This window comes from Aulonocara sp. 'chitande type north' Nkhata Bay, linkage group LG23, assembly GCF_057382095.1.
Source record: "Aulonocara sp. 'chitande type north' Nkhata Bay isolate Kocher_YH1m ecotype deep benthic linkage group LG23, A_spYH_male_GT1.1, whole genome shotgun sequence".
In the NCBI taxonomy this organism is placed as follows: domain Eukaryota; kingdom Metazoa; phylum Chordata; class Actinopteri; order Cichliformes; family Cichlidae; genus Aulonocara; species Aulonocara sp. 'chitande type north' Nkhata Bay.
In genome coordinates, this window is record NC_141365.1 from 6406822 (window position 1) to 6431904 (window position 25083).

The 25083-nt window shown below is 42.4% G+C and overlaps 1 protein-coding gene across 7 annotated transcripts in view; it reads left to right on the forward strand.

Moving 5' to 3' along the window:
- elavl4 (ELAV like neuron-specific RNA binding protein 4) overlaps positions 1–25083 on the forward strand; it is an 80910-nt gene that overhangs the window by 26844 nt on the left and 28983 nt on the right. For 5 of the 7 annotated variants that reach the window (XM_086281545.1, XM_086281552.1, XM_086281546.1 and 2 more), the window contains 3 exons: positions 7500–7586; positions 11695–11941; positions 23773–23876. In XM_086281545.1, coding sequence (XP_086137671.1) covers positions 7500–7586; positions 11695–11941; positions 23773–23876 — 438 coding nt within the window. The remainder of the gene's footprint in view (positions 1–7499; positions 7587–11694; positions 11942–23772; positions 23877–25083) is intronic. The other 2 variants (XM_086281550.1, XM_086281549.1) reach the window with 1 other exon arrangement.

A 25083-nucleotide genomic window follows, 5' to 3' on the forward strand; every position in this document is an offset into this window, starting at 1 on the left:
TCGCCCCTCCTTCTCTTTCTCTCATCCTCCACTGTACCCTGTGTGTTTTGGTATTCATACAGATGTTTGGATTTGACTGGCAGTTTCTCCTGAGACTGTGCACAAGCGGCTGACTCGTCTCATCTGCATTTTGCATCCCAGGAAAAAAGGGAACAGAAAGCAGTGGAAAGCGTCAGCAGGCAGACGGGCTGTGTGAATGTGTAAGAGTGAGAGCGTGTGTGTGTACACGTTGCATGTTTTTTTTCCTATTTTTTGGCTTTGGCAGCTTAACTGGCCCCAGTGCTGTAGCCGTGTGATGTTTAAAGGACGTTTCAAGGTCATGCTTTCGACAGGCCTCACCGCCTCTGACATATTAAACATTTATATATTTCTGTAGCCAGATGAATTATAGATTGAACATGCAACTGAACATGCTACAAAATGGCACCATTGTTGCTGGTAATAGACACATTAAGGCCTACAAAAACAGAATCCCACACAGCGTCATTTAGAGTTATCTTCAGTAGCAATGCGAACACAAGGAGGAAAAAGACCAGTGTTGCCATATGGAATAAACCAAGACACCAGGAAATCTCATAAACTCATAAAGCTAGGGGCCACTGTGTATGCTAAAACTAACACACGAAACTACAGCATCTTCTCATATATATATATATATATGTATATGTATACATACAATAAACACAGGAAGAAGAGGTTGATAAAAAGGCTATTTTCCCCGAGATCAACCATACTTACCCAGCATAGGTTCAGCAGTGCGAGCTAACTACGCAGATCTGGGATGGCATCTCTGATAATAGATTTGTTTGTCCCGAAAGGAATACGGATGATTACAGTAAACGCATTTTCCCTTAACAATTGAGAGGAATGTCATCCCTCCTAAACAGTACACCTTGATGGAAATGAAGAATATGGTACATCAGATCCTTATCGTAACCAACAAACGTCAGGATTAGTCATGATCAGCACCTGTCAAGTCGATACTGGAGGTACAGAGAGAGAAAAGAAAAGGGGAGAGAAAATTGGAACGGTAGGAAGGTAGATTTGTGCTATCTTGTAGATGCACGGCTCTCCGGCACATTCTGTCAGACTAAAAAGCGCTGCTGCTGAATTTTCCGTGGCAATCAGCCACCTCCCTCTATACATTGTCTCCTAAGCATACGCCACAGTATATGAACAGAGATAGTCTCCTGTAGACATTTTCAATTACTCTGCACTACGTAGCAGTAGGGGGGATTAATCTGTTCGTTTGAATGCACGCCACACTTAATGGTTTAGCTGGTGTGCCGCGGGCCTCGTCTGTTAGCTGTGCTGGTATACATGTAGGCTTGTGTGTCTCGCTCTCCTATCTTCGTGCTGCAGTAGAAGCCATTTATGATTGCACCACTCTCACATCGAGTTAAACTGAGATTAGACTTTCACAGATGACAAGTCAAACTCCAGACTGATTGTGTAGCTACTAGTATGGGGAAACTTTATAGTTTTAGAAAAGTGACTGAAATATTAAGGTGTCAGACTCGAGGCATATTCAAAAGACGGCTATTTTTTTAGGTTTATATGGTAGTTAATGTAACAAAAGCTTTAAATGATGCCAAGATTCTATCTGTACCAAAGACTCAAAAGAGCAAAGTACATATGCGTGAAATAGGCATGAAATAGTTTGCTATTTCAATATCGCTTAGCATAGGACGACGATTACCGAGCAGCCGCCACTGGATTGCTGTAAAGTTTCAGCTTGTCACTCTATCAGTGAAGCTGTAACCTCCTCTGCCTCTACACGTAGCTTTGAGTTATTCTTTGCCTTCATCAAAATGTTTACTCATTAAGACAGATGACGGACGGCTGTCCTTTTCCCTTGCAGCTATTTGATTATATGAGCTCCGGTTCAGAGTCGAATCAATAACCAGATTAGTTCAGAGCACGCATATACACACCAGCATACACTCACATAGTACCCAGGGCTGTGGAATGAATTCTCCAGTACAACGGTCATTCGGTGTTTATGTGATTTAGCTCTATGCCTTTGCTGCAAGGCAGACGCACGCGCACGTACGTGCACACATACGCACACAGGCAGGCCGTGTCTGAGATGCCGCTGATGGGGGAAACAGTGATTAGATTAGGACGAGCACTGCCTCTGCTTAGCAGCCAGGCAAGTGTTCCTGTCTCTCCCTTGTTCTCTCTGTAAGTGCTGTGCTGTAGGTTTTGTTCTTATCGTATACCCCCAGGCTGTTTATAGCTTTTTAAATACCTGTTAAACAAAGCCAATATTACCACTTCCAGCCTCAAACCAGTTTTAATTAGACCCACTACTGTGAATTATGCTGAAAATTGAGTTCAGTCAGAGGAGTGTACAAGTTTCTTATTCTGTTGGTCTCCCCTTATGGGGAGGTTACTTTTAGCATGGCTATAAGGTAGTGCAAGCAAGTAATACGTGTTAGGTTGCGATACTGTAGCATTGCTGAATTGCTTATTTTTGACCCAACATGTGCAGGTGGGCACAGAAACAGGGAGAATGTTTGAGAGGTTGAGTGAATCTTGTGTATTTGTGCATGATGCCATATGTTTGTTTATGTATGCACTAGTTTTCCTTAGTGTGTTTTGCTAAAGATAGGAGGCAATCTCACTAAAATGGCTGGTTGCCTGCACAGGTGCGTGGCCGCGTTCACCTGCCAGCTACTTGTGGAGGTGGTGTCCTCGCTCATGACACATGGTGCTGATTCAGTCAGATGAGCCCGCCTGCTCTGCCTGCCTTGTTGTCGGTTTTTGCGTCCTCTGTCCCCGTTCCCACCCGGCGAAAAGCAGCTTCAGCTCAACACGGAAATGAGTGTTGTACAGAAACATAAGCTTTTCCCTGAAATGCAACTCAGAGTAGTGCAAGTCTTTGTCATGGCGCTACTGTAGGTTCTGTTGCAGTGTCACAAGAGCCGCAGTCTGTAAAAGTAACCAAATGTTAACCGAGCCATTGCAAACAGGATTTTCGTATTCTAAAAATGGATGGACACATTTTGTGTCATGTTAAATCACAGCTATATCAGGGATCACAAACACAAACCTATTCTCCACCATCCATGGAAACGAGGTAATTACTTTGTGAATAAACCCCACATGTTAGATAGATACCATCTCCACTAAAACCTTTAACCACATTTACATTTAATTAAGGATGGAAATGGAAATGTAGCAGCTGAGACCATGATTTAGCCTCTTTAATCCACCAAAATGTTCTAGCTTAGGGCCTCGACAATGATCACTCCCATCAGTCACAGGGATTACAGCAGGACAGACAGTGATGCACAGCAGAGACATCTTGCTGATTTGACTGAGCTGGAAGCTGAGGTGCTGGCCACACTAGCTAGAAGTGGAACAAAGGCTGGGAAGCTGTTCATGGGATTTGATGCCCTTCAGGGGAAGACCGCTGTTGGGAAGATGGCACTGCAGTGACTTGCAGCTCAGGGCTGAGAAATAGGGGTCAAAGGCATCGGGCAAGGGACTAGCCCTGGCACGGGTGTGAAACTAGAGGAACTGTGATGAGGACCTGAGAGGCGAGGCCAGGGCTGGGGCTAAGGGACAGGGACTTGGACTGACAGGCAAGGCCAGGCCTTCAATTCCAAGGCCCGGTCCCCTGTGCTCCAGGCTTCAGCCAAACAGCTAGGCAGGTGTCCAGCTGATCTCATGCGCCCACAAGGGATGAACTGCAGAGCACCAGTCACTGGAGCTCAACAAATTGAAGTGTCATCTCCAGAGTCAAGATGCTCACCAATTTTCTGCATGCGTTGGTGCAGAGTTGGGATTCAGCCAGTGGACAAATGGCTTCAGTTCCGCCTACAGTTTGGTTGAGCAAAGGAGACTTTGGCGTGTGTGTCTGTGTGTGTGAATGAGAACGACTGTACGTATGTATAGAGCAATGCAGGTCCTCAGAGTCTCTGTGCTTAAAGGATGCTCTCTGTATGGAAAATATGCATTTAAAAATTACATATAAGTGATTGGACCAGATAAATCTGAATAGAGTGGAGAAAGTTATATGACTCCTTCATATACATTCAAATGCAAAGTGTGTCAGTATTTACGTTCAGCCAGACTCTCAGAAACAAGTGATACTGAGGAATACATCAGAGCTTCATCATCTGAAAATAAGAACACTGGGTCGTCCTATAATTGTCTGTGAAATCTTGAGCTCTTGAGATAACCCACAGCAATTGGCCCTATCCTATCATCTCCTGACCTCTGACCTTACACAAGTATGTGCTGATTACCCAGGGGCTGCGAGGAAGTGTGTGGGAAAGCTGCATCGATCTCACTGGAAGACTGAAACATCACAAAAAAGAAGCGAGAGGGAAAAAAAAGTCAAGCCAAAGTTAAATGAAAAATTGCTTACGTACACGTCTCGCGCGGTCTGGAACATTTATTATTCTGAGTCACACAGAGAGAAAAGAGGTGGAGGAGGATAGAAAAAGAGAAGAATCCATTTGGTAAAGTAGATGCAGATCAATGAGACTGGAGGCAGGCAGGCCAGAGTGCAACAGAGGAAGGGTGTGTGTGTGTGGGTTGGTGAGTATCTGTGATGTGTCTGTGTGTGTGCTTGCGTGCATGAGGCGTCCCAGATTACTTTCCCTGATTGATCCGGCCCAGCATCCGTCTGACCTGCAGGACATTTCAGAGCTCGGAAGAGGATGGTGGAGGTGGAGAGATGGAGAGAGAGATCTCCAGGAAGAAAAGGAGAGGAGAGAAAAATAAAAATCAATAGCGCAGAGAGCATTACACGGAACTCGACTGGCCGAGAAACTGAGATAGTAAAGTCGTATTAATCTCTTTGTATCTAAGTCAGTTTGGTAAGAACTCCAATTCCGTTTCAGTTTGTCAGACTGAGAGAGAATTGAAGTTTGCTTTGTGGTGGCAAGAGGCGGGCACGTAATTAGCAGTGCGTCTGTAGCTGACAGCAAATCCAGAATTTGACCTGATCCATTCGTTTCTCATTTTAAAAACTGGTCAGAATTTTAAAGAATAAAACAAGTTGGAAAAGGCATAAGGAAATGGCAAATTATATAAAGCAAGATGATGAGGCAAAGTCAGATGGTTGCATGCTGGCTCCATTTTGTAGCTGCCAGGCAGTGTGTCTATCAGTGGAGAGATCCTGCAGCATACTGTCTGCTCCACAGTCTCTACAGCCTCCATCTATCCTGGCCAAGTCAGGGTAAATTGATTGTCTAAGCTCTGTAAGAGAAGGGGGGGGGCTGCACCAGGCCAGAAAAATAAAGTGGTAGCTTTATTGGCTAAAAGCGGAACAGGAGGGATAAACGTGAAACGGAAGTTAAAACGACTTTGTCATCTAAATTCTGGTAAAACTGTACCACTGGTGTCTTAGGCACGTGGAGAAAAGAAATGTGAGCTTGTCTTGTGCATAATATGGAGGAAAAGGTAGACTAAAACGGATGGCAGCTGCGTGTGGGCCTAGTGTATTTCCCAGTGTTAGAGGAAAGCAAATGTATACACGTCTTCCCTGCTAGAGGTGGAAAAGGCTTGTCCTATTCAAATGCAGTGCCCAGATACCACTGGTTGGGAGCCCAAGGAGACAGGAAGCACTTTTGTGGCATAAAATATTAATGGCGTTATAGAGTGTATTGATTATATAATAACCTTTCCCAGCATCTGAGCACAGACTGAAATGTATTCCCTGAATAATTGAAAATGTATCCATGAGCAGTTTTTCATCTCAATGGTTGGTGAATGTAATTGCATTGCGCTGTTATTCCAGTGTTATTTGAGATTTTATCAGAAGACGCACACGTGTGTTCATGTGATAAACGCAAGGACAGTGAGACTACGAAGAAAGATGAAAGTGTGTGTGTGTGAGTGAGAGAGACTTTCTTTGTTTTATCGAATGGTTGAGCACTGAGCAGTGTCTCCGAAATGAGATGCACTTCTAAGAAAATGTAATATTCCTTTTGCCAGCATTATGCACCCTTCCACTATGCGTTAGCTGTTTAAATTGACTCATGTACATCTGCTTGCTGCTTCTTACATTTTTATCACCACATTTGTACATGCTATGATAATGCTGCATTGTCTGCTTGCTGCGGCACACGGCAATGTAAATAAAAAGCTTTGCAGAATGGGTGAAAAAGATTTGGATGTTTCACCTCTGCCTAACGTTTCCTTTTTTCAGGGTAGCCACTTAACTTTACATTTATTGGGACATTTGTTTTAAATTGACTGTAGAGTATGTTGCCCTCTGCCCTCCTAATGAGATGAATGCTGGTCCACGACACTGTATGTGGTGGTTTTAAGTTGTGACTAATGTGGGGAGTTGCTATCCCTCCAACTGCCCACTCTTGACTCTCTTAAATGATTTTAAATACACGCTTACTGGCTTTGGTACACCTGCATGACACTGACATTAGCATAACTAAAAGCCTGAAACACAAAAAAAAATGTTTGTCATTAAATTGTACCAGTCAGATTTGCAGACTATTCAATAGCAACCCTTTGGTCCTCGCCATATTAAAACAAAAGGTGGCTCAACTGATTTTCCCCCCATACGATCCCAAAAAATCTGCATTTTTTGCTTCTGTCAGTCGGCAAGGAGAAGCTATATTTCTTGTCCTCCTTTCCACCCTGACCTCTCTGCCCCTCTGTATCTTCTTTTTCTCTTTTGAAGCTGACAGTTCACTCTCATTTAGACCTCCATTATGCATTCCTGCCTAAGTTTACAAGACACATTGACAACAGAACATGTACAGACTCTCTTCCTCCTCCCCCACCACTGTCTCTCCTTTTCTTTGAAGTATTGGAAATGTCTTCCCCATTACTCAGCCCTTGCCTTTTCTACCTCCTCCCATCTGATCCCTCACTCCCGCTCTTCATCCCTCTGAAGGAGTAAATGAAGGCAGAGGTCATACCTCCTCTCTTCCTCTTCTCCTGCTAAATTGGCTGTTGTAGCATCTGTAGATAGCTGCAGGCATTTAAGCCCCCTGCTCTGGAGAGCCAGCGAACAGACTTCCTGCTCATTTGTGGCATTTTCTGTCTCTTCAACCACAGGCTTGTTTACCCACAGAGAGCAAGAGGGAAACCCTCATTATAAACCCTGCCAAGGTCATTGCAGTCCCCACACCAATCTGCCAACATCAACACACATTCGGTTTTATTCTGCCGGCTCCGAAGGTGCTCGCGTCAGTTTTAATAAATGAAAGAAATAATAGATTCGGCCACATTTCTGTCTCACCAAATCCAGTGTTAGCATTTGAATTCGTTTACTTTACGACAAACGAGAAAATAAACGGAGAGACAAATACGAAAACCCCTGAGCCACCTGTCTTTGTTGTATTACGGCTGATGGGGACTGCAAAGGTGCAACTGTGTTTTTCTAGTGAGCTGCCATTTTCTCAACATCCTCAACCCCTCCACTCCCCAAGTCCCACTACAACCCTAACCTTGTAAAGTGAGTGTATGATGTTGACGGTGGGCTGTGCATCCCTCCCTCCCTGTGCTCCGCTCCATAGGGGTCGACAGAGACACAGTGGCGTCAGGCAGAGCTCCCACAGCTCCAGGGCTGGGCAGAGAAGGGATTGCTGACACAGCCAAAGATGGTAAGGAGACTACTGCTGCCAAATGGATGGCCCAGCCATTTTACACACCCATGAAGTAATATGATCTGATGTTGCACTGTGTTCACATTAATGCACACTGGTCGGTGATGCTGCTGACTGAGACAGTTGGAACTTGAGCAGAGATTGATGGACGGGGTTGCGAGGGTAGAGGGGGCTATGCACAGAAGAGTGAAAAGCTGACACGTTCATCGTGTGCATATAATTTAGGAAGCCGTTAACGAGTGTTGCACTTTGATGTCTCATATTTTCTCTGTTTATATGGAACCATTTACGTTTTAGTACTTAAAAACAGTTATTTACCATTCCATTAACATGCAAAGCTGCAAATGTGGGCAATTCTAAAAGACATCTGCTTTCCGAAAGTCTTACTCAATTTGCTCCTTCTTATATCCGGCTTTTAATTTGATTTTCTCTCTTGCGTCGAGGATTCGAGCAGCCGTTAAAAGTAAAAGCGATACGTCCCTCAGCCTGCGCTTTGCTTTAACTAAACGATGACTATAAGTCACTGGTGTAGTCCAGCCAATCTATTCGATACAGCGAATGGGTATTGATATTTTTCATCCTAATGGCAACAGCTTATATCAGATCTTTTCTAACGCGCTCTCACATCCGTTTCATATGCTTTCAACAGCTGCACGCAGTTTAGATGCATTACTTTTAGCCAGAAGCGCTGGTGCTGGCTCGGCCTCCTACACAAGGAGCAGGATAACTTGTGAGTAAAAGAAGCCGCATCTCGAGCCTGAGAGCCTATGAGTGCTGGCTATGTGTTGTACCCAGTCAGCAGGACATGCAGCGAGTCTGTTCTCAGCACTAGGCTCCACAGTGGGAGAGCAGGGACAGCCAGAGTGTTCACAACCAACATGAAGTGGACTGCTGAGCAGCACAAATGCTGGTAGGCAGGGACAAGGAGAGGAATATAATTGGCTACTGGTACTCGGCAGGTCCCTGTTAATTAGAGGCAGCCATTTTGGTGTAAAAACCTCCTCAGAAAACGTCCCATGGAGTTGAAAGTCTCTCTGACAGAATGGAGCCCAGCAGGGAATGTAAACAGATTTAATAAGGCTCTCTCCAATCAACTCTGTTATGGCTAGATGCTATTCTCTCCTTCCTCTTCAGTCTCCCTCTCTCCCCCCGTCTTTCTCAGTCTGTCTCTGTATCTGTGTTGTGGTAGAGTGGTGAGTGAGTAGGGAAGGATACTGTCAAAAGAACAATTTGCATGCAGCTCTCATCTTGAGAGCTTTTAGACATCTCCCTGTCTGTTTGTTTTCTGCTGTGGGCTTGAGCCATTGTTCTCTCTTTGTATGTGTGATTGTGTGTGCCTTTGAGTGCGTGCCTCTTCCACTCACTGCAGATGCCACAGACTGCGAATACATGAAAGCGTGTGCTGGCGCGTGTGTGTGTTAAAAATAAGAAGATGGAAGCAGATTTAAGGCTGATGTGTTTTTGGAGCTGCTACTAAACACTAGACAGAGGAAAAGAAGGATACTGAATGATAAAAGGAATATTAAAGGTCAGGGAAGAAATGGATGCTTTAACCCATCCAAGCAGCCGTGTCCTATCCCTTAAGATTTTATTGGTCTAGTTGGTAGGAGGTAGAAATACTCACAGTTTTACAGATTCAAATAAAAACCACAGGCTCATTGTACTCTAGTTGTTCTCTACTTCTCATTAAAATGTACTGTTGACTTTTCTAGGTCATCTGTTTTGAATTCACTTACCAATTCAGCCTCCAAACGAGCCCAATTTTATGCATGCTTAATTATAATATGGTGTTTGTACGGTAACTCAACAGTTAACGGTTTCATCTGCCATTTCATTTATTACCACACGTCGACAGATAAAAGCAGAGCGATTAAAGTACACGCATCGTAAACTATTTCTGGACAAACTGGGAAATTTTTAAATTCTGCTTTGAGATATATTATTAGAACACAGGTCCGGCCTTTTGATAATCCAGAAATAGAGCGAAATACGGCTTGAGTGTCGTCTCTCCTTTGCTAATACTAGCCCTGCTTCCAAGTGCAGGCTGTCTGCGTGTACTTAAGAATAGTTAAAAATAGCCTGGAAGCTGAATAGCTTAGCAGGGGAAAGAAGAGATCTGAGTGATGACTTTAAAAATTTGATTGAATGAGATTAAAGAATATTTGCATCTTAATTTGGGTTTCAGCATGTTAGGTCATTTGCGGTGCTTTTGCCCAATTTCATGATTTCAAGAGTCTTGCAGTAGATTTCGTGACTCTTTTTGCAGCATCAACATCATTATTGTTTCTAAAAGTAAAACGCTGAAGTGCTTACGTGTGAGACAGAGCCAAGGGAAACTCATCAGGATTGTCTCCATCTCAAATTAGTTTTTTTATGCTATTAATTTGATAAATAACTATCTTTATGCAAATGTTTACATAAGCTCCCTGTGCATTTTGTTGGAATATTCACTAGGATAAGCATTTGATAAATATAAATGTGTTCTTAGTGTTAGAGAAGCAAAGTGCAATACCTCCCCCTCTGGCTCTTACTCCTTCTCACCCTTTTCCCCCTGTTTTCTCACACTTACACCAGGCTCACAGTTCCTCTTTGAACACTTTGATCCTGAGATGCTCTGCAAAAGCCAGATTTGAAAATGCAAACTTCTCTCTGTCACAGCAGCAGCATCAGCAGTCAGATCGTTAGCTGAAGGGCTGCCCCTGTTGCTGCCCCCTCCCACAAACCTCAGTAGCTATCAGTGAACGTTTCAGAGAGGCTTTACTGCCTTCGTGAATATTAAGTTGTTTATCCTCTTTGTGTCTGCCGTTTGTTTTATTTCTCAGTGTTTAGATACGGTGAATGTAGTGTGTGCACTGTTTTCACTGCATATTTAGTTTGTGACTCTGTGCAAGGGTTTACTTATGTTGATCATGCATTTTAATTACTTGTTGACAGCATTACTGCTCACACACAGGCCTTTTTTCGCTGATCAAGGCTAATGTCACATTTTTTAGGTCTGAAAAGAACATTAATTATATAGGACAATTTTTACAATTTATCTGTAATGTATATATTCATCACCTAACCATCAGTTATAAAGGCAGGAATAAAAGGGAAAAAGTAGTACCTGGACATATGACATGTAAAACCTAAATTTTAATCGTGTTCATATTTTAAGAAGACAAACACATTAGTCACAAAGAAAAATCTAACAAAATTTGTCTTTAAACAGTGCTCACAGGTATTGATCCAACTATGAATCACATCACTTTAAGATAATTTGAGACCATCCGTCCGAAATTTGAAATTGAACTGGAAGTAGACCTTCCAACATGGTAAAAATATGAAATAGAGAATCAAATGCAGCAAATCGAAAAGAAGAAATTAAGTTACAAAAGAATGAAAGTTATAAAAAAAGAGGATTTAAGAATAAAACTCAGATTTGAATCTTTCTGAAATTCTTTGGAGAGATTTCAAACATCTGGAACATGTAGGGAGAAAAACTGATGAAAGTGCCATCACGAATTTTAATGTATACTTTATTGATCTCCGTGGGGAAATTCCTCTCTGCATTTAACCCATTCACTCAGTGAAGCAGTGGGCAGCCATTGGGCACCCGGGGAGCAGTGTGTAGGGACAGTACCTTGCTCAGGGGTACCTCAGGGTAGCCGTTCAGCGGATTTAAACCCCCGACCCTCCAGTCACGGGGCCACCATCTACCTACTGAGCTAGTCTAGTGAATGTCTTATAGGCAATGATATTTTAAAAAAAGTCACTACTATTAATACGATTTTTTAAAGCCAAGGGTGTAATTACTTTTTCCACAGAAGAATATTAACTAACTAATATTTACTGTAAAATATAGTTTTCATTGCAGTTGTTTAATGTTGAAATGTCTCATTGTTTCAAAGAGAATCAAGCTGTGCATCCTGCAGACAGCAAAGGCTGTAGGGTGCACAGCTTGATTCTCTTCTTTTCCAGAGTCTTGTAAGGCTTACTACACATACAGTGTTGCAGCTACTTAATAAGAAAATGTTGTTAATGATGGCCACATCTCTTTGTCTCTTCCTACCCTTTCTCTGTGTGGTTCCTTTCCTGGTGTGTCCCTTTTTCCGCCCTTCTCCAGATCATCAGTAACATGGAGGCTCCAGTGACAAATGGCCCCAGTGGAGGAGGAACCACAGCCAATGGGCCAACCAACAACAGCCGTGGCTGCCCCTCACCAATGCAGACCGGCCCAACAAACGACGACAGCAAGACAAACCTCATTGTCAACTACCTGCCCCAGAACATGACCCAGGAAGAGTTCCGCAGCCTCTTCGGTAGCATCGGCGAGATCGAGTCCTGCAAGCTGGTTCGCGATAAGATCACAGGTACAAAACTGAGACTTCTTTGTGGTGCACTGGGATACTGATGCTGTACTTCGCAAATATTAACTTTTTAGAAACTAGGAAAAGATCCCGCTAATTTGGACTATAATTTGAGGTGTGCCTAGTGAGTCTTAAAAGTGGGTTTCACCAAAATAAAAATACATATGTGATATAGTCGAAGTAAAAATCAGGACATTTTGCAGTTCAATGAGTGTGTTTATATGGACGTAAGTATCCTGGTTATTTAAATAGTCCTTTTTTTTGTCAGTGCATGTGAATATGATTATCTTTGCATCTTCATACTGCTGACTACCCATGCCTGTGATGCTTCAGCCGAGTGATCCCAAGTAAATAGAAACACAATCAATGGCAACACCGAAAGTATCTGAAATTCTGCACTTTTCAAGTTTGACGTAGTCAGGCTACAGGATGCAGGTTTTCCAATTTCTATAGTGGAGCAAGTCAGGTTAATAATCACAGTGAAGTTATTGTAAAGTGTGATCACAGGTATCAAAACTAAAGTTCGTTGCATGTAAATGTCACTAACATGTAAACGACAGCCTGTATTAACAACTGGGATAGTATGTTTATTTTGCACATATGCAGGTATATACCTGCATAACCAAGTAAATGTCAGTTTCTGAATATGCATTTTAAAAACTAGGATAAGCTTCATAATGGGCATATTCATGTCCATGTAAACACACTCGATGTTTGTCCAAAGAAAAGGGGAAATACAAGGTGAATCACTACAATCTGACTGAGCTGAAGAGGCTTTGCTTTCTCTTCTGAAAATTTAAACTGGACGCGTCAGTGAGAAAGAAGTCCGGCCTCTGCACACATCTGTCAATTCTCACTTTCTATCAAGTTTTCATATATGCTCTTTTAATCTTTCCTCATATTTGCTGTTGTCAAGAAAGTGTGACAACAATAGTAGCTGTTAAGAAAGACAAACATTACAAAGCTTACATCACTGCTCGCACGCTGCGAGATCAAAGGTAGGTGAAGACGCAACAGTCAGTTGTGTGTTGAATGTATACACCTGTAAGAAATCAAATATGACACGAACACTTCAGAGTTGCACACAAGCCTTCGGTCCGGCGTCACTCGAAATAACTCGAGCACTTGAGAGAATGCGTTGTGTATAAGGAGAAATCCATCTTTGCCCTCCGTGCGCACACGTGTGTGTGTGTGTTCAAGCGCAGCGAATCAGCAATGCAGCAAAGTGCCACATGTTCTCCAGAGGTGTTTAAATTAAGCAGCACTTTGCGGTGCTAATCACGGCTGTAATCTGGGTGTAGTGGCTGTGTGGGTGGCCGTACAGCAGATGGATCGGGGGGGGCCGGGGTGGTGGAGCTCTGTGATAATGCTCCATAATGGCTTTCATTTTAGATCCTACTTACTGACACTCTTCTCCTGATAATCTCATTAAAGAGCACTAGGCAGGCAGTCGAGATCACCAAGCCATTCTCGGATAGCAAGCCGGCAGCTAAAGGGAAGAGAGTAAACACACACATACACGGATACATATGCAAATATAATCATAGAATTAGACTCCCCATAACAGATTAAGTACAACTGAAAGGCCAGTCGAAATGACAGCTTTGACAGTGAACCGACGACGGCCGCTGACCCGACCGCTGCCGCTTCCTTGCCCGTCCTTTGAAGTACGATTCCTCTTTAGGACCATCTTCCTCTTCTGCCGTAATGGCCACAAAATGGAGCCTGAGAGTCAGATACTCCAGGATAATGGAGGATGGTGTGTACAAAAATAACGCCGGAATACCACAAGCTGTCATCATCACTATCGCCATATTCTCTCTCCACCTGATTTTTCCCTTAAGTGTGATTTTCCGAGCAGCAGCGAGGAACCGAGCTAACAACAGATATTTGCAGGGAGTTTAAAAACGAACCAAATTGCCGTAAACCTACTCGGGCCCTAAATGCAGGACTGTGAGAGAGGTAGAAATGTTTGTTTGCTCACTTCTAAACCATTTGCTCTGCTTCTCTTCTCTGCAGTACAATATCTGTCTGATGACTTAGCATCAACGCAAAAAAAAGCTATAAATAAATCCTGCCCTCCCCTCCATATCCCCCCCACGGTGGATGCCTGTTTTGCTCTCCCATGGGTGCAATTTTCTTGTGCAAACTTTTAGGCTAACAAAGTACAGATCCCTTCCAGCAGGGAATGCCAAGAGGCTTCATGCTCTCTCACAGTCATCCAAATCATTAACAGACTACGCCAGGTTTTCAAGAGGGAGGGTGGGAGAGTTAAGAGACCACTTTTTTAGGTTTACATACACCTGTACCCTGCACCCCTCCTTTCTCAGCTGTCATAAATATCTCCATATACTTTTAAGGAAAAAAAAAAGATAAACTGAAACGTGAGAGCGGTCTATCTTGATGAGAGTTTGGCTCTTACGAGGCATCGCTGCCTTCATATTCTAATATTCAGTATGTGGAACACGAGTCTAGAACAAAGTGTAAGAATTTAAATAAATTCACAGAACTATTCAGAAATGCACTTGGATAACAGTTTAAAAATTTAATCCTTACAAGATTGAAATATTCCTCCAGTGTATTTGGTGTTCATAACACAAGAAGGAGTGGTTAGATTCCCTGGTACATTTGTATCAGCTATTTCAAATTCACTTTAAGCAAACATTTCTCAGAAAAAGGCAGATTGCTATAGTCCTGGTAGAAAAGGAAGAAAATGTTAAACAGTCAGAAGCTCTTAAAGGGTAGGCTCAGTGGTCAAGTAGAGAGTAAACAAAATAAAAAGACTTCCTGATTATTATTATTATTAATGAAAACCGCCAGTATTGTTGTTGCCAGTCCAAAGAAATTAAATGTAAAAAAAATCCTTGTATTAATTAATAGATAAACCAGTCTCCATCTGGCTATAAGGTATTAAGACCTTATACCATAATTCATGGATAAGTGTGTCTTGATCAGGCTATAATGCTTATAGGCTGATGAGGACTGACTTATCCATGAATTAATAAAGAATTTTTAAAATCACAGCGCTTTAGATTTTTTCTCGAGTCTCATCCGATACTAAGGATTTCCACAAGTCTTTCTTTGGTTTCCTTTTTACTTGATTAATCAGCATTTGTGTCATCTGCTTCCCACCACCAGTGTTTGCATTTCAGCTAACCTGTGAGTGCTCGCTGACAAGGTGTGAGCACTCGGACCTCTCAGAGGTATGAGACAGACAGGTCCTCGGCGTCACCTCAGCTTCCTGTGGACTCGCTCCTGTCAGCTCCAATGACGGCAGGACGGTGTGAGGCTCAGGCAGGCGTAGACACTTCAGCTCCGTCTGTCACCCCGGCTGACTTCAGCTGGTAGAAAAGCCACCTCTGGGTGTCTTTGTTGCTCCCCGCACGCCTACCTGCTTGCCTGCTTGCACAACTACCTGGTGCTCTCGTAACACACAGGGGATATGCAGGTTAATCTTTTATTTAAGTCTAGCTTACACGCACATAGCTCCAGTGCTCTTAAAGATATAACGTGTTGTTCTTGTTACAGTTAATTCTGTGCAGTAGAAACGTATAGAAATGCTTACATCAAATCCACAATGGCTTTCAGACTCTGCACTATAAATGTTTCCACTGTGTGTTTCTTCTTTTTATTGAAAATCTATTCACCGTCTGAAAGCTCTGCCTCTTAGACATAAGAAAAAATGATACACGGTCCTTTATGGATAGCTTGAAAAGACCCATGCGGACCTTGCACTGCACTGAATCAGCACTCTCGAATATCTACACACGGCCATATGCACACAGAAAGAAATGGAATTGACTGATCCTTGTCAGTAAGGCATTGTTCTGGATCATTTTTCTGCATCAGCTGCATTTCTGGCGGAGAACTGAATGCATTTGTTTTCATAATGACATGGAGAAGAAGAAAATAGCTTTTCATGCTGGAACAAGAATTGATTGCATTAGGGAGGGGAGTAGGGTTTGCAGTGGGGTTATACTTTTATAGGCAGCCATTTTTTTGCATCCTCATTTCGTGCCAATTATTACACTAGCCAAGAGCTCGGAAGTCTTATTTTGTGGGGACAGATTAAATATTTTACTTTTACTTTAAATAGTCGTTGGCCCCGTTCTGGCTGCCTGTGGTGCCGTTTTTATTTTCCCATGCGGCCACAGAATTTTTCAGGTTTTCGCAGTAAACCTCTCACCTTTAATATGCTTCTTTGTGTTTGTGCAGATGAAATACATCGCATCCTGTAAAGACATCCCTAAAGCACACTGACTGAAGCCTTTTGTGCACACTACTCTAGTCACCTTCCATGTGTTGGTTTTATACATGGAATCGGGGGAGCTGATGCAAATCGTAGTGACAATGTAGCAAGCCAAGCAGATGTTGGCCATGAAAAATAGATGGACTGTGATGTCAGATGTGGAGTAGTTCAAGCTGGAGCACCTCTGACGGACAGCAGCTCGAGAACTATGCACTGAAATCTATTCTTACATAAGGATGCATACATTTTATGAACTGTAGTTGCTAAAAAGCCCAACAAAACCCACTTAAGGTTAGTTGGATTTGGCTTGCTTTGTATGCAGAAGCCGGGGAGCACATTTCCATTAGTTACATACATTTTAACCACGATCTGCAAGGACGTAATGGTTGCACTTGCATAAGGGGGCAAATTAGATATTCAGTTTATAAACATCAGGTTATATATTTAAATAGATACATTTATGACATACTGGGAGGCAAAGCTAATCGTTTTCATATTTAAGCTATTTTTCTACATTATTACAAGAGTGATAGAATAAAACACCTGCTATTTCTTTGTTTGACGTTTATACCTTCCAGAAAACTTAAATCACACAAGCGCAGGTTTTTCCGTGTAGTGAAAAACCATTACGCACTTTTTCAAATGCTTACTGAAACCATGTTGTGGGAGATCTGGTGTGGTGTTTATATCCCACATGCAGGTTTCATTTATCTGAACCTGAACCGGGCTGAAGGCTGAAGATAGCGTGAACAAAGCTGACAAGGAAAGAGATGAAAAAAGGATTTGACATCTCCAAAGCCAGGTATTAAGAGACCTGCCAGGCTCAGAGGTGCATACGCAGGCAGACACACATTAAAGTTTCAGAGTCCCAGGTCCCAGAATGTCCTGTCTCCCCCGTCGTAGCACCCTCCCTCATTCAATCTCCTCCCGCCCCCTGCTCGGGACCCAGAATTGGACATCCTGAGTTTGCCTGGCTGCACCACTCCTCTTGTGACCCTCACGTCAGACAGCCTCTGTCCCTCCCCATTTCGCTTTGAGTGCCCTTTACATGGAACAAAGAGGTTGTGACTGTCCCTTATGCCGACTTCGGATCCGGAGGCCGAATGCGCCTCAAGGCTGGTTAACCTGCCCTCCAATCCTCCGCTCTTGAGTGCACTATGCCTAGGCAGGAGATATACCCAGACAATCGTTTCGTCCCCACAAATGTGAGCCACAAAACTGTTGGTAGGGTGTGACTCTGCTCAGTATCAGAAGGAGCAGGTACAGCAGGGTGGGCTCTACATTCCTGACATAACAGGGTTATCCGAGTCTTAAAGGGGGCTTCTCGTCTCCTGTTTCTCAGCTGTGCAGCTAGCCAACCAGCCCACACACTTCAGGCTTCAGTCCATTGGCCCCAAGGCTCTGGGAGCCACCATGAGGGGGTGGTTTACGTGTGTCTGTATATGTGTGTGTTTGTGTGTGTGTTGGTGTAAGCAGGGCCTTGGGAACTAAGAGTGGGAGCTTCCTGACTGCAACAGTGGCTGCTACCTTGGCAACCCAGGAGGAAAAGATGTGTTGAATGAGTGAGTGGGAGAGGGATCTACAGTAGATACGTGCGTGGGGGGGATGTGGCTCTGTTTATGAATTTAGTTATTTAAATGGGCTGTTGCCACATGATATACACTTACTGTACAGCTCTAAGGCAGCCGTTTGTTCCCTTTGTGATCATTCTCTGCAAACCCCTGCCCATGCCCTATGCGGTTGAGAGTCTCTAAGGTGTATTTTGACATGAAGCTGGTGACAGGGCACATTTTAAAATGTTGGGGAATGCTGGCCTATCAAAAATAGCACTACCTCAAGTTGCTGCAGCAGCGAGGGTCAAAACGTCAGGGATGAGAGACGACACAAGCAGCGAATGTGACACATTTAGTTTGACAAATTGAAATGGTTTTTTTTTCGTCCTTTGGCCTCATCTTAAAACGTCTTGAAATTTAAGACTGACCGAGCAGATTTGCCAGTTTCTGTGGAGAGGTCCTCTCAAGGTGTGTTAACGTCATAGTTCTGATGATTCCTGCACACTGCAAACCCCCCTCACCCTCTTTCATTCTTCTGTCCTGCAATGACTCAGCTGCAGTCCACAAGTGGAACTGTGGGAAGTGTTTTTATAGAAAGGCTGTAAAGTTTCCTTCACATAGATGCAGTAAAAATATTTAGATTAGATAGATGTTTTCATAAAATATTTTCACTGAAAGTCACAAACTGCAAAAGAACTAAAGCCAAAAATAAAGAATTAAATAGGATTTGAACACGTCGGCTCTACAAATTGGTTCGGCTCCAGCTTACGTCTGTTTTGACAACACAGCAGTTCAAATGAACTTTTTGATTAATAACTGCACTATTCCAGTGAATTTTGTGGGGAACAATAGACCACAGATACACTGTAAAACAGAAAGATCATACAGCTGTGCGTTTCCTTCGGTAGCGTCCACTTCACATCAAAGAGTATAGTGCGTTTGCCTGATGATAGCAGGAGATGGTGATGAAGATGCTTTCATGTCTGCAGTTCAGGGCTTTTAGTCACATAATAGAACAAAAGGCAGAAAATAATAACAGGAGTTTGTTTCTGTGTGTATCTCACAGCAAATAATTGTGCACCATGCGGTGTATCTCACAGTGTCATTGGTGAATACCTTTTTGTCCAACTTGATTATATAGCTCTACATTCACTGAAACATCTACTTGTCTTTGGTGTGTGTCCATTATGTACTATATCTAGGTACTTGTATGTCATTTTGCATAGGTAGTGTGCTTTCACACTTGCATCTTCTGGTGTGTACATATGTATGTGCACGAACAGGGGAAAGGAGAGGTGAAATTACATAGCAGTGCCAGCAGGCAGGACACCGGCTCGAAGCACACTCATTTTCTCATCTCACACATTGGGCAACCTGCTGCTCCTCAGGAAACAAATAATGGCTTAGTCATAACTCCTCGCCAACACACCAAAGAGCTCCTCACTAGAAATAGCAGTGATTTTTTACCACTGAAAAACATGCCCACCTTCCTATACAATTTATGTCAGATTGCACAAAAAGGTCTACCAAAAGAGTGGAGGTGGGTTCAAATTAGCCCCCTCTCCTTCACTCTGCCATCCTATGTGGTTAGGCTGTTAGCGAAAGTGGACGCGTGGCACAAAATGATAAAGCACTGCACGGGCACCTGAGCTTATACAGTATGTAATGACAGCTTTTGGCAAATGCACAATAAATACCGTTAACAGCTTAGATTCCTTGATTTTATATATTACATATGTGTTATTCTGGGACTTGCCATTATTAAATTTACATAATTTTTATTAAGAAGCCTCTTTTTATTGCTGCTAAGCATTTTCTTAAGCCGTTAGAAGTGCTGGAGAATTTGCACAAATGGCAGTGTGAGCAGCTGACAAATCAAAGGCGAGTATATATCTTACCTCATTAAAAGGCCATTATGAAGACCAATGCATCATTTGGGTTCTTGGTTTTAATTGACATTTAAAATATATAAGTCAGTGCATCTATTAAGCAAATTGATCAACAGAAGGCAGATTTTCCTGTTAGCTACAACCATGATAGAGGCTATTCATCATGCCATTTTAATAGCTTCTCTATTTTCCCTTTAGATGCACTGATTATGTCATTTTCCAGCAGTATAAAAAGTTTGTGTCTATCAAATATCTCTTTAAGTTTTCAGACTTTTCTCTGGAAGTTGTTACACGAAAATAATTTAAATGTCTCATATGTTTATTCTAAACTGTTCAAACACATTTTATAACATTAAGCTGAATTTTTTATTGGTGTTTAGCAGCTGTGAAGAAGAACTTTGATGACATAACTAGAAGAAAAGTGGCAATAGACACAATCTTTGGAAATATGTGGCTAGAGTATTAGAAGAATCATCTTTGTATTTGGCTTACTTTGGTTTACTCTCGGCTGACCTTGCATTCCAGTAAGTTAACTGGTCCTCAGCCATTTTTAATGCCAGAACGCTGAGGGAGAACTTTGATGCTGTGATCCAAATGTGGTCCTGATCTGCTGAGCAGTGTTGAGGTGTACACGGTAGGTGCTGTGACAGGCTGAAAACCAGCTGTACGGTGCGTTGCTTCTGTTTCTGTGTATCGTACTGCAGGTTACAGATAGAACTGCTCACACTTTTTTATTTATTGCATGCTTCTGCGTGCATATTCACTGCAGAGGATTGAGATTTTTTCATTGCTAACATTACTTGAAAAACTAAGAAAATGCAACAACAATGGCGTGCTTACTCGCTAGCCACCCACCACTCCACGTATTACTGTCCTGGCATGAAGTCGTACTTTACTACCTGCGTTTGTTTGTGGTGATTGAGCGATTATACGTTTAGATGTGTGCACATGTATGTACATCTGCCAGTGTGGTGCATCTTCTGCCAATCCGTGCAAATTCCAGGCAGCCAGGCAGTTTGCCGGCAGCTCCCTGCTGTTAGCTGCTCCTTAGCAAGCTGGAAACGGTGGGTGGAATCCCCTCCTGGAGATTTTCTGATGCTGCAGGCAGATGTCTCCCTCTGTTTACCCTCCTTTCCTTGTTCACCTGGGGAAAGATGCCAGCCAGTAAGCCTCGTTCCCACCCTCTTCCTTCCGGCCCCAGAGGCCCTTAACCTTGCCAAAGAAGGAGTGAAGACGCAAGTGGGGGCGGGAGGATATGCCAACACCAGCCTGAGCTCGTATACAACATACACACCCAATTAAAATGCAAACACACGCAAATATCATTTACATATAGTAGCAGCTGCTGAAAACCACAGTCTTCAGAGGTGTAATCAAAGTAAATATAGTGGTGGGTTTGTTGTAAAAGTGTCATCTATTACTCACTCACATGTGTGCTTACCCATATTTCCATGCCAACTTGTGCACACACGCATGCATGCGCACCTCCCACACTGTGACTACCCCCCCCCCCCTCCCCCTCGCAGCAGTAGCATCCATGCTTGCCAGTTTGGCCCCATTTGTCTGACTGGATGACTCAAACAGCCGGCCCATCTCAATGGCGCTGCACAAGTGCTCTTTGCCAGAACCTTCTGGTGGCTGTGCTTGTCGAACCTCAACATTTCTTGTTGAAGATGAAGAAGAGGGGTGAGGAAGGTGCTGGGAAAGTGAGCGAGAGAGGTAGCAAACACCAAAGAAGAGTGATCTCCGTAGCAGGCGCTTAACTGTACCCATCTGGAATTTCACTGTAAATTCAATTGATGCACATATGAGCAGTCGTTATTAGAGACACTACTGGGTTATTTAGAATACAGTTTATGGGCAATTTTGCTATGCTTTATTTTAATTCATTCAGTTAATTACTTTTGCCAAATGTTCTCTTTCACTTCATTATTCATAGTCTCTTGTGTACACTATTTAATAAAACATTAGAAGCCCCAGAAATAATTTCCCAGCTATGCTTAATTTTCTTAACTTGCCACCTGATGTCAGCTGAGAGTCAGAGAGGAAGAAGAGAGCGAGAAGAGGATGGTTAGTTATAAATAGCAGTAGTCTCCCCAGGATGGCAGGTTTTTAATTAACAATAGAGTGTCTGATAATCCACAGTTAATCCAGAGGAGAAGAGGGAGGAGAGGGGAGAAGAAGAGAAAATCATCAGCTGTTTGATGTTAGGACTACAAGTCCCTCCTGGCCCTTACACTGCTTGCTTCTGAGCTGTTCTGCGCCGTGATATCCATAGCCCAAATGTATTTATTTTGTGAAACAGCCATGCTCCATATTTTGTGATTCACTTTGTCTCTGACTAACCGCTGTCTGTTCCCATTAGCATGAATATGTGCATGCCGCTCTTCTTAAACTGCCTGGGATTCTTTGTGCTTGTGTGTGGCGTTAGTGGATGGGGGCTGTTTGTGGAAAACTAGCCGACTGAACGCCCCGACGGCTAGAGGCGTCCGCTTAAAGTCTAAGCGCGTTGAAAGGCTTGATCTGTTGGGGAAACACTGGGAGATGTCAGGCCCGCTTCACTCTCAAAGGGAGTCTGCTGTCTAAGACACTTTGAGCTTGGAGGGAAGTGGGGGTGGTATTTTTCCTCTCGTTTTGCACAGCTGAAAAGACAGTAACAAATATGTTGTTTGTACCTTCTATGATACTTTATTTGCTTAGGCTGAGTTTCGCTGTCATAATTCAGAGAGAATTTGAGTAACATTTATCGCATTATATTTTAGGCATTCACTAGTTGACACATATATTTTGAGTAACTTCAACTGGATGCTCCGGCGCCTTAAATTCCCTCGAGCTCAAGAACACAAGTACAATAAAAAATAATAATGAGAAGTGCAACAATAAGAGCGTAACACACCAAGTAAGGCTGTTCAGGCATGAAGTAACACATAGGTTCTTTCTTGTTTGTTTATGTGCATTATTACACCATAATTAACTAGCAGTTTTTGGGGGGTATTCAATGTGTTTATTATGCCTTTATTTTCATATAGAGAGACCTGGAAAGACAATGTCTCACTCATTAAATGTTTTAGAGCACAAATCTGAACAGCCGTGGCAACAAAGCAGCCTTCACATGACAAAAAAAGTCACATCAAAACTCGCGGTGCTCCAGGCAGGAGTCGCTTTGATCTTGTCGGCAGTAACGACGGCACATGTATGTTGTGAAGGATTTTCCAGGCACACATGCATGTTGTCTCAGGTTAGCAGGCGGCTTGTTCCAAAGAAAAGCACCACAATAATTGGGTGTTGTGGTAAGGCTGTTTTTTTAATGCACAATCAAAATAAAGTTAATTTTTAAAACAACTTTGTTTCTAAAAAAAAACCAAACAAACAAACAAAAAAAAAACCCTAAATTTTAAAAATTAAACAGTTACAGGTCATTTAACCCCTTTTAATTAATTTGTCAGTTTGGGCAACTGTGTTGACATCACTTCTACCTTTCTCAGATGCTGAGGCCTGTTTATTTGTTATTTAATTTTTGTATTTAACCTTTATTTAACCAGGAAGATCCCATTGAGATTAAAAACCTCTTTTTCAAGGGAGACCTGGCCAAGATAGGCAGCAGCAAGTGCCTCGCAGTTACAAAAATTACTCAATTAAATACAGGCAGCAGCAACACACGTAAAAATAAATGAAAAATACAAAATAAAATTCTGTTAAAATGACAAACAATCTAATTGAAACAGTTGCATGTTATGGACTTGGCCTCAAGGATTCTTAGTTTAATTTTAAAAGCACTTAATGAAATGAATTCTGTCATTTTCCAGTCGTTCTGCAGTTCGTTCCAAGCCGAAGGTGCTAAATGGACAAAAGCTCTTTTGCCAAATTCAGTTCAGGCAAATGGAACAGAAAATAACAAGTAACCTTGCGGTCGAAGAGGATAATGACCAGCATGTTTTACTGCAAGCAAGGAACCTATATAGGAAGGCAGCAATCCAAGTATTGCCTTATATATAAAACTGTATAGCACCTGAACTCATATCATTAGTATGACCATCCTGCAGTTTGGCATTGTCTTGCTGAAAAGGCAAGGCCTTACCTGAAACATAAACACCTGGATTGTGAACACATTTTAAAATGCTTCCTTTCTTTTTGGCATTTCAGGACAGAGTCTGGGCTACGGTTTTGTCAACTACATTGATCCAAAGGATGCAGAGAAAGCCATCAACACGTTAAATGGACTCAGACTTCAGACCAAAACAATCAAGGTAAATCACACCGTGCATGCCTATGACGCAGTCTGTTACATAACGACCAGACAAGCAATTAAAGTAAGAAAAGTGTTCTTTGGACAAAAAGATTTCAGTAATTTAAAGTTGTGGAGGTCGTGTTAAACTTAAATTATAAGACTTCCTTCTAATTTCTGAGAGCCCTTTTAGATAGTGATGCTGTTAGCGGATGTGCTGGAGGGTGAGATGGGATTAACATCAATGAGCGTCAGAAATGAAAAAGACCATCTAAATCAAAGAGACACATTAAAAAAAAGCTTGTGACTATGGTTGATATGCTAATTGCTTTTTAAATGTCAGAATGTAAAGGTGAAATTATAGTTATCTCTGAATAAAAGGGAAGAAACACATCAATCATCATATTGTCCAAAATAATTGAGGGCTCTGTTATTGCATTCTAAATGGCAAGACTAATCTGCAGGCTCGATGGTGGTTGTCACAGCAGTAATATCAGCCTCAGTACTGCGCTGTCCTTCCTCCAAACACATTTTAAAGAACCCTCACAAGTAATAGTTTGAGCAGATGTTTTACAGTGTATCAATCCTCCTGTTAATCTAATTTTCTCCCCTCGTATTCTCTGCTGTCATCCTCTGTGCTCTGTGCCTGCTGATATGTTGTTTTAAGCTGGGCCGTAATCTGTTGCTCTGTGGTAATCCCTGGATTCTTTCTTTCTGTCATCTGATCTAATCTAGTCTAATCTAATCTAATAGGATGGGATTAGCCTGTTTGCAAATAGGGAATCCCACGGGGAATCCCTCCATTCCCTGGACAGCATAAACTGTCTGGCTTGGTATCGAATTTAAAAAATAAGAGCCTCATATATATTTTGTGCGTGATGTCTAAAATGTGGATTTTATAGAGTAAATGTGTTGTATTAGTGAATATATATGTAAAGATGAGATGTTTACTAGGGGTGCAACGATACACAAAATTCACGGTTCGATACTTTGGTGTCACGGTTCGATATTTTTTCGATACAAAAAAATGTTCATGCCTTTTTAATTTGTCATTTATTAAAATTATAAATATATATTTTAACTCAAAAGTACAGTTTTTAAATTTAACCCTAACCCTTGTGCGTGTTTTTTATTTTGACAGCGAATGCGCACCTGCGGACCACTTATGTGCAGCCCTGGTTATTTAGCTCGTCATATTGCAGCCACAGAAATTATTTTGTCCATGAAAC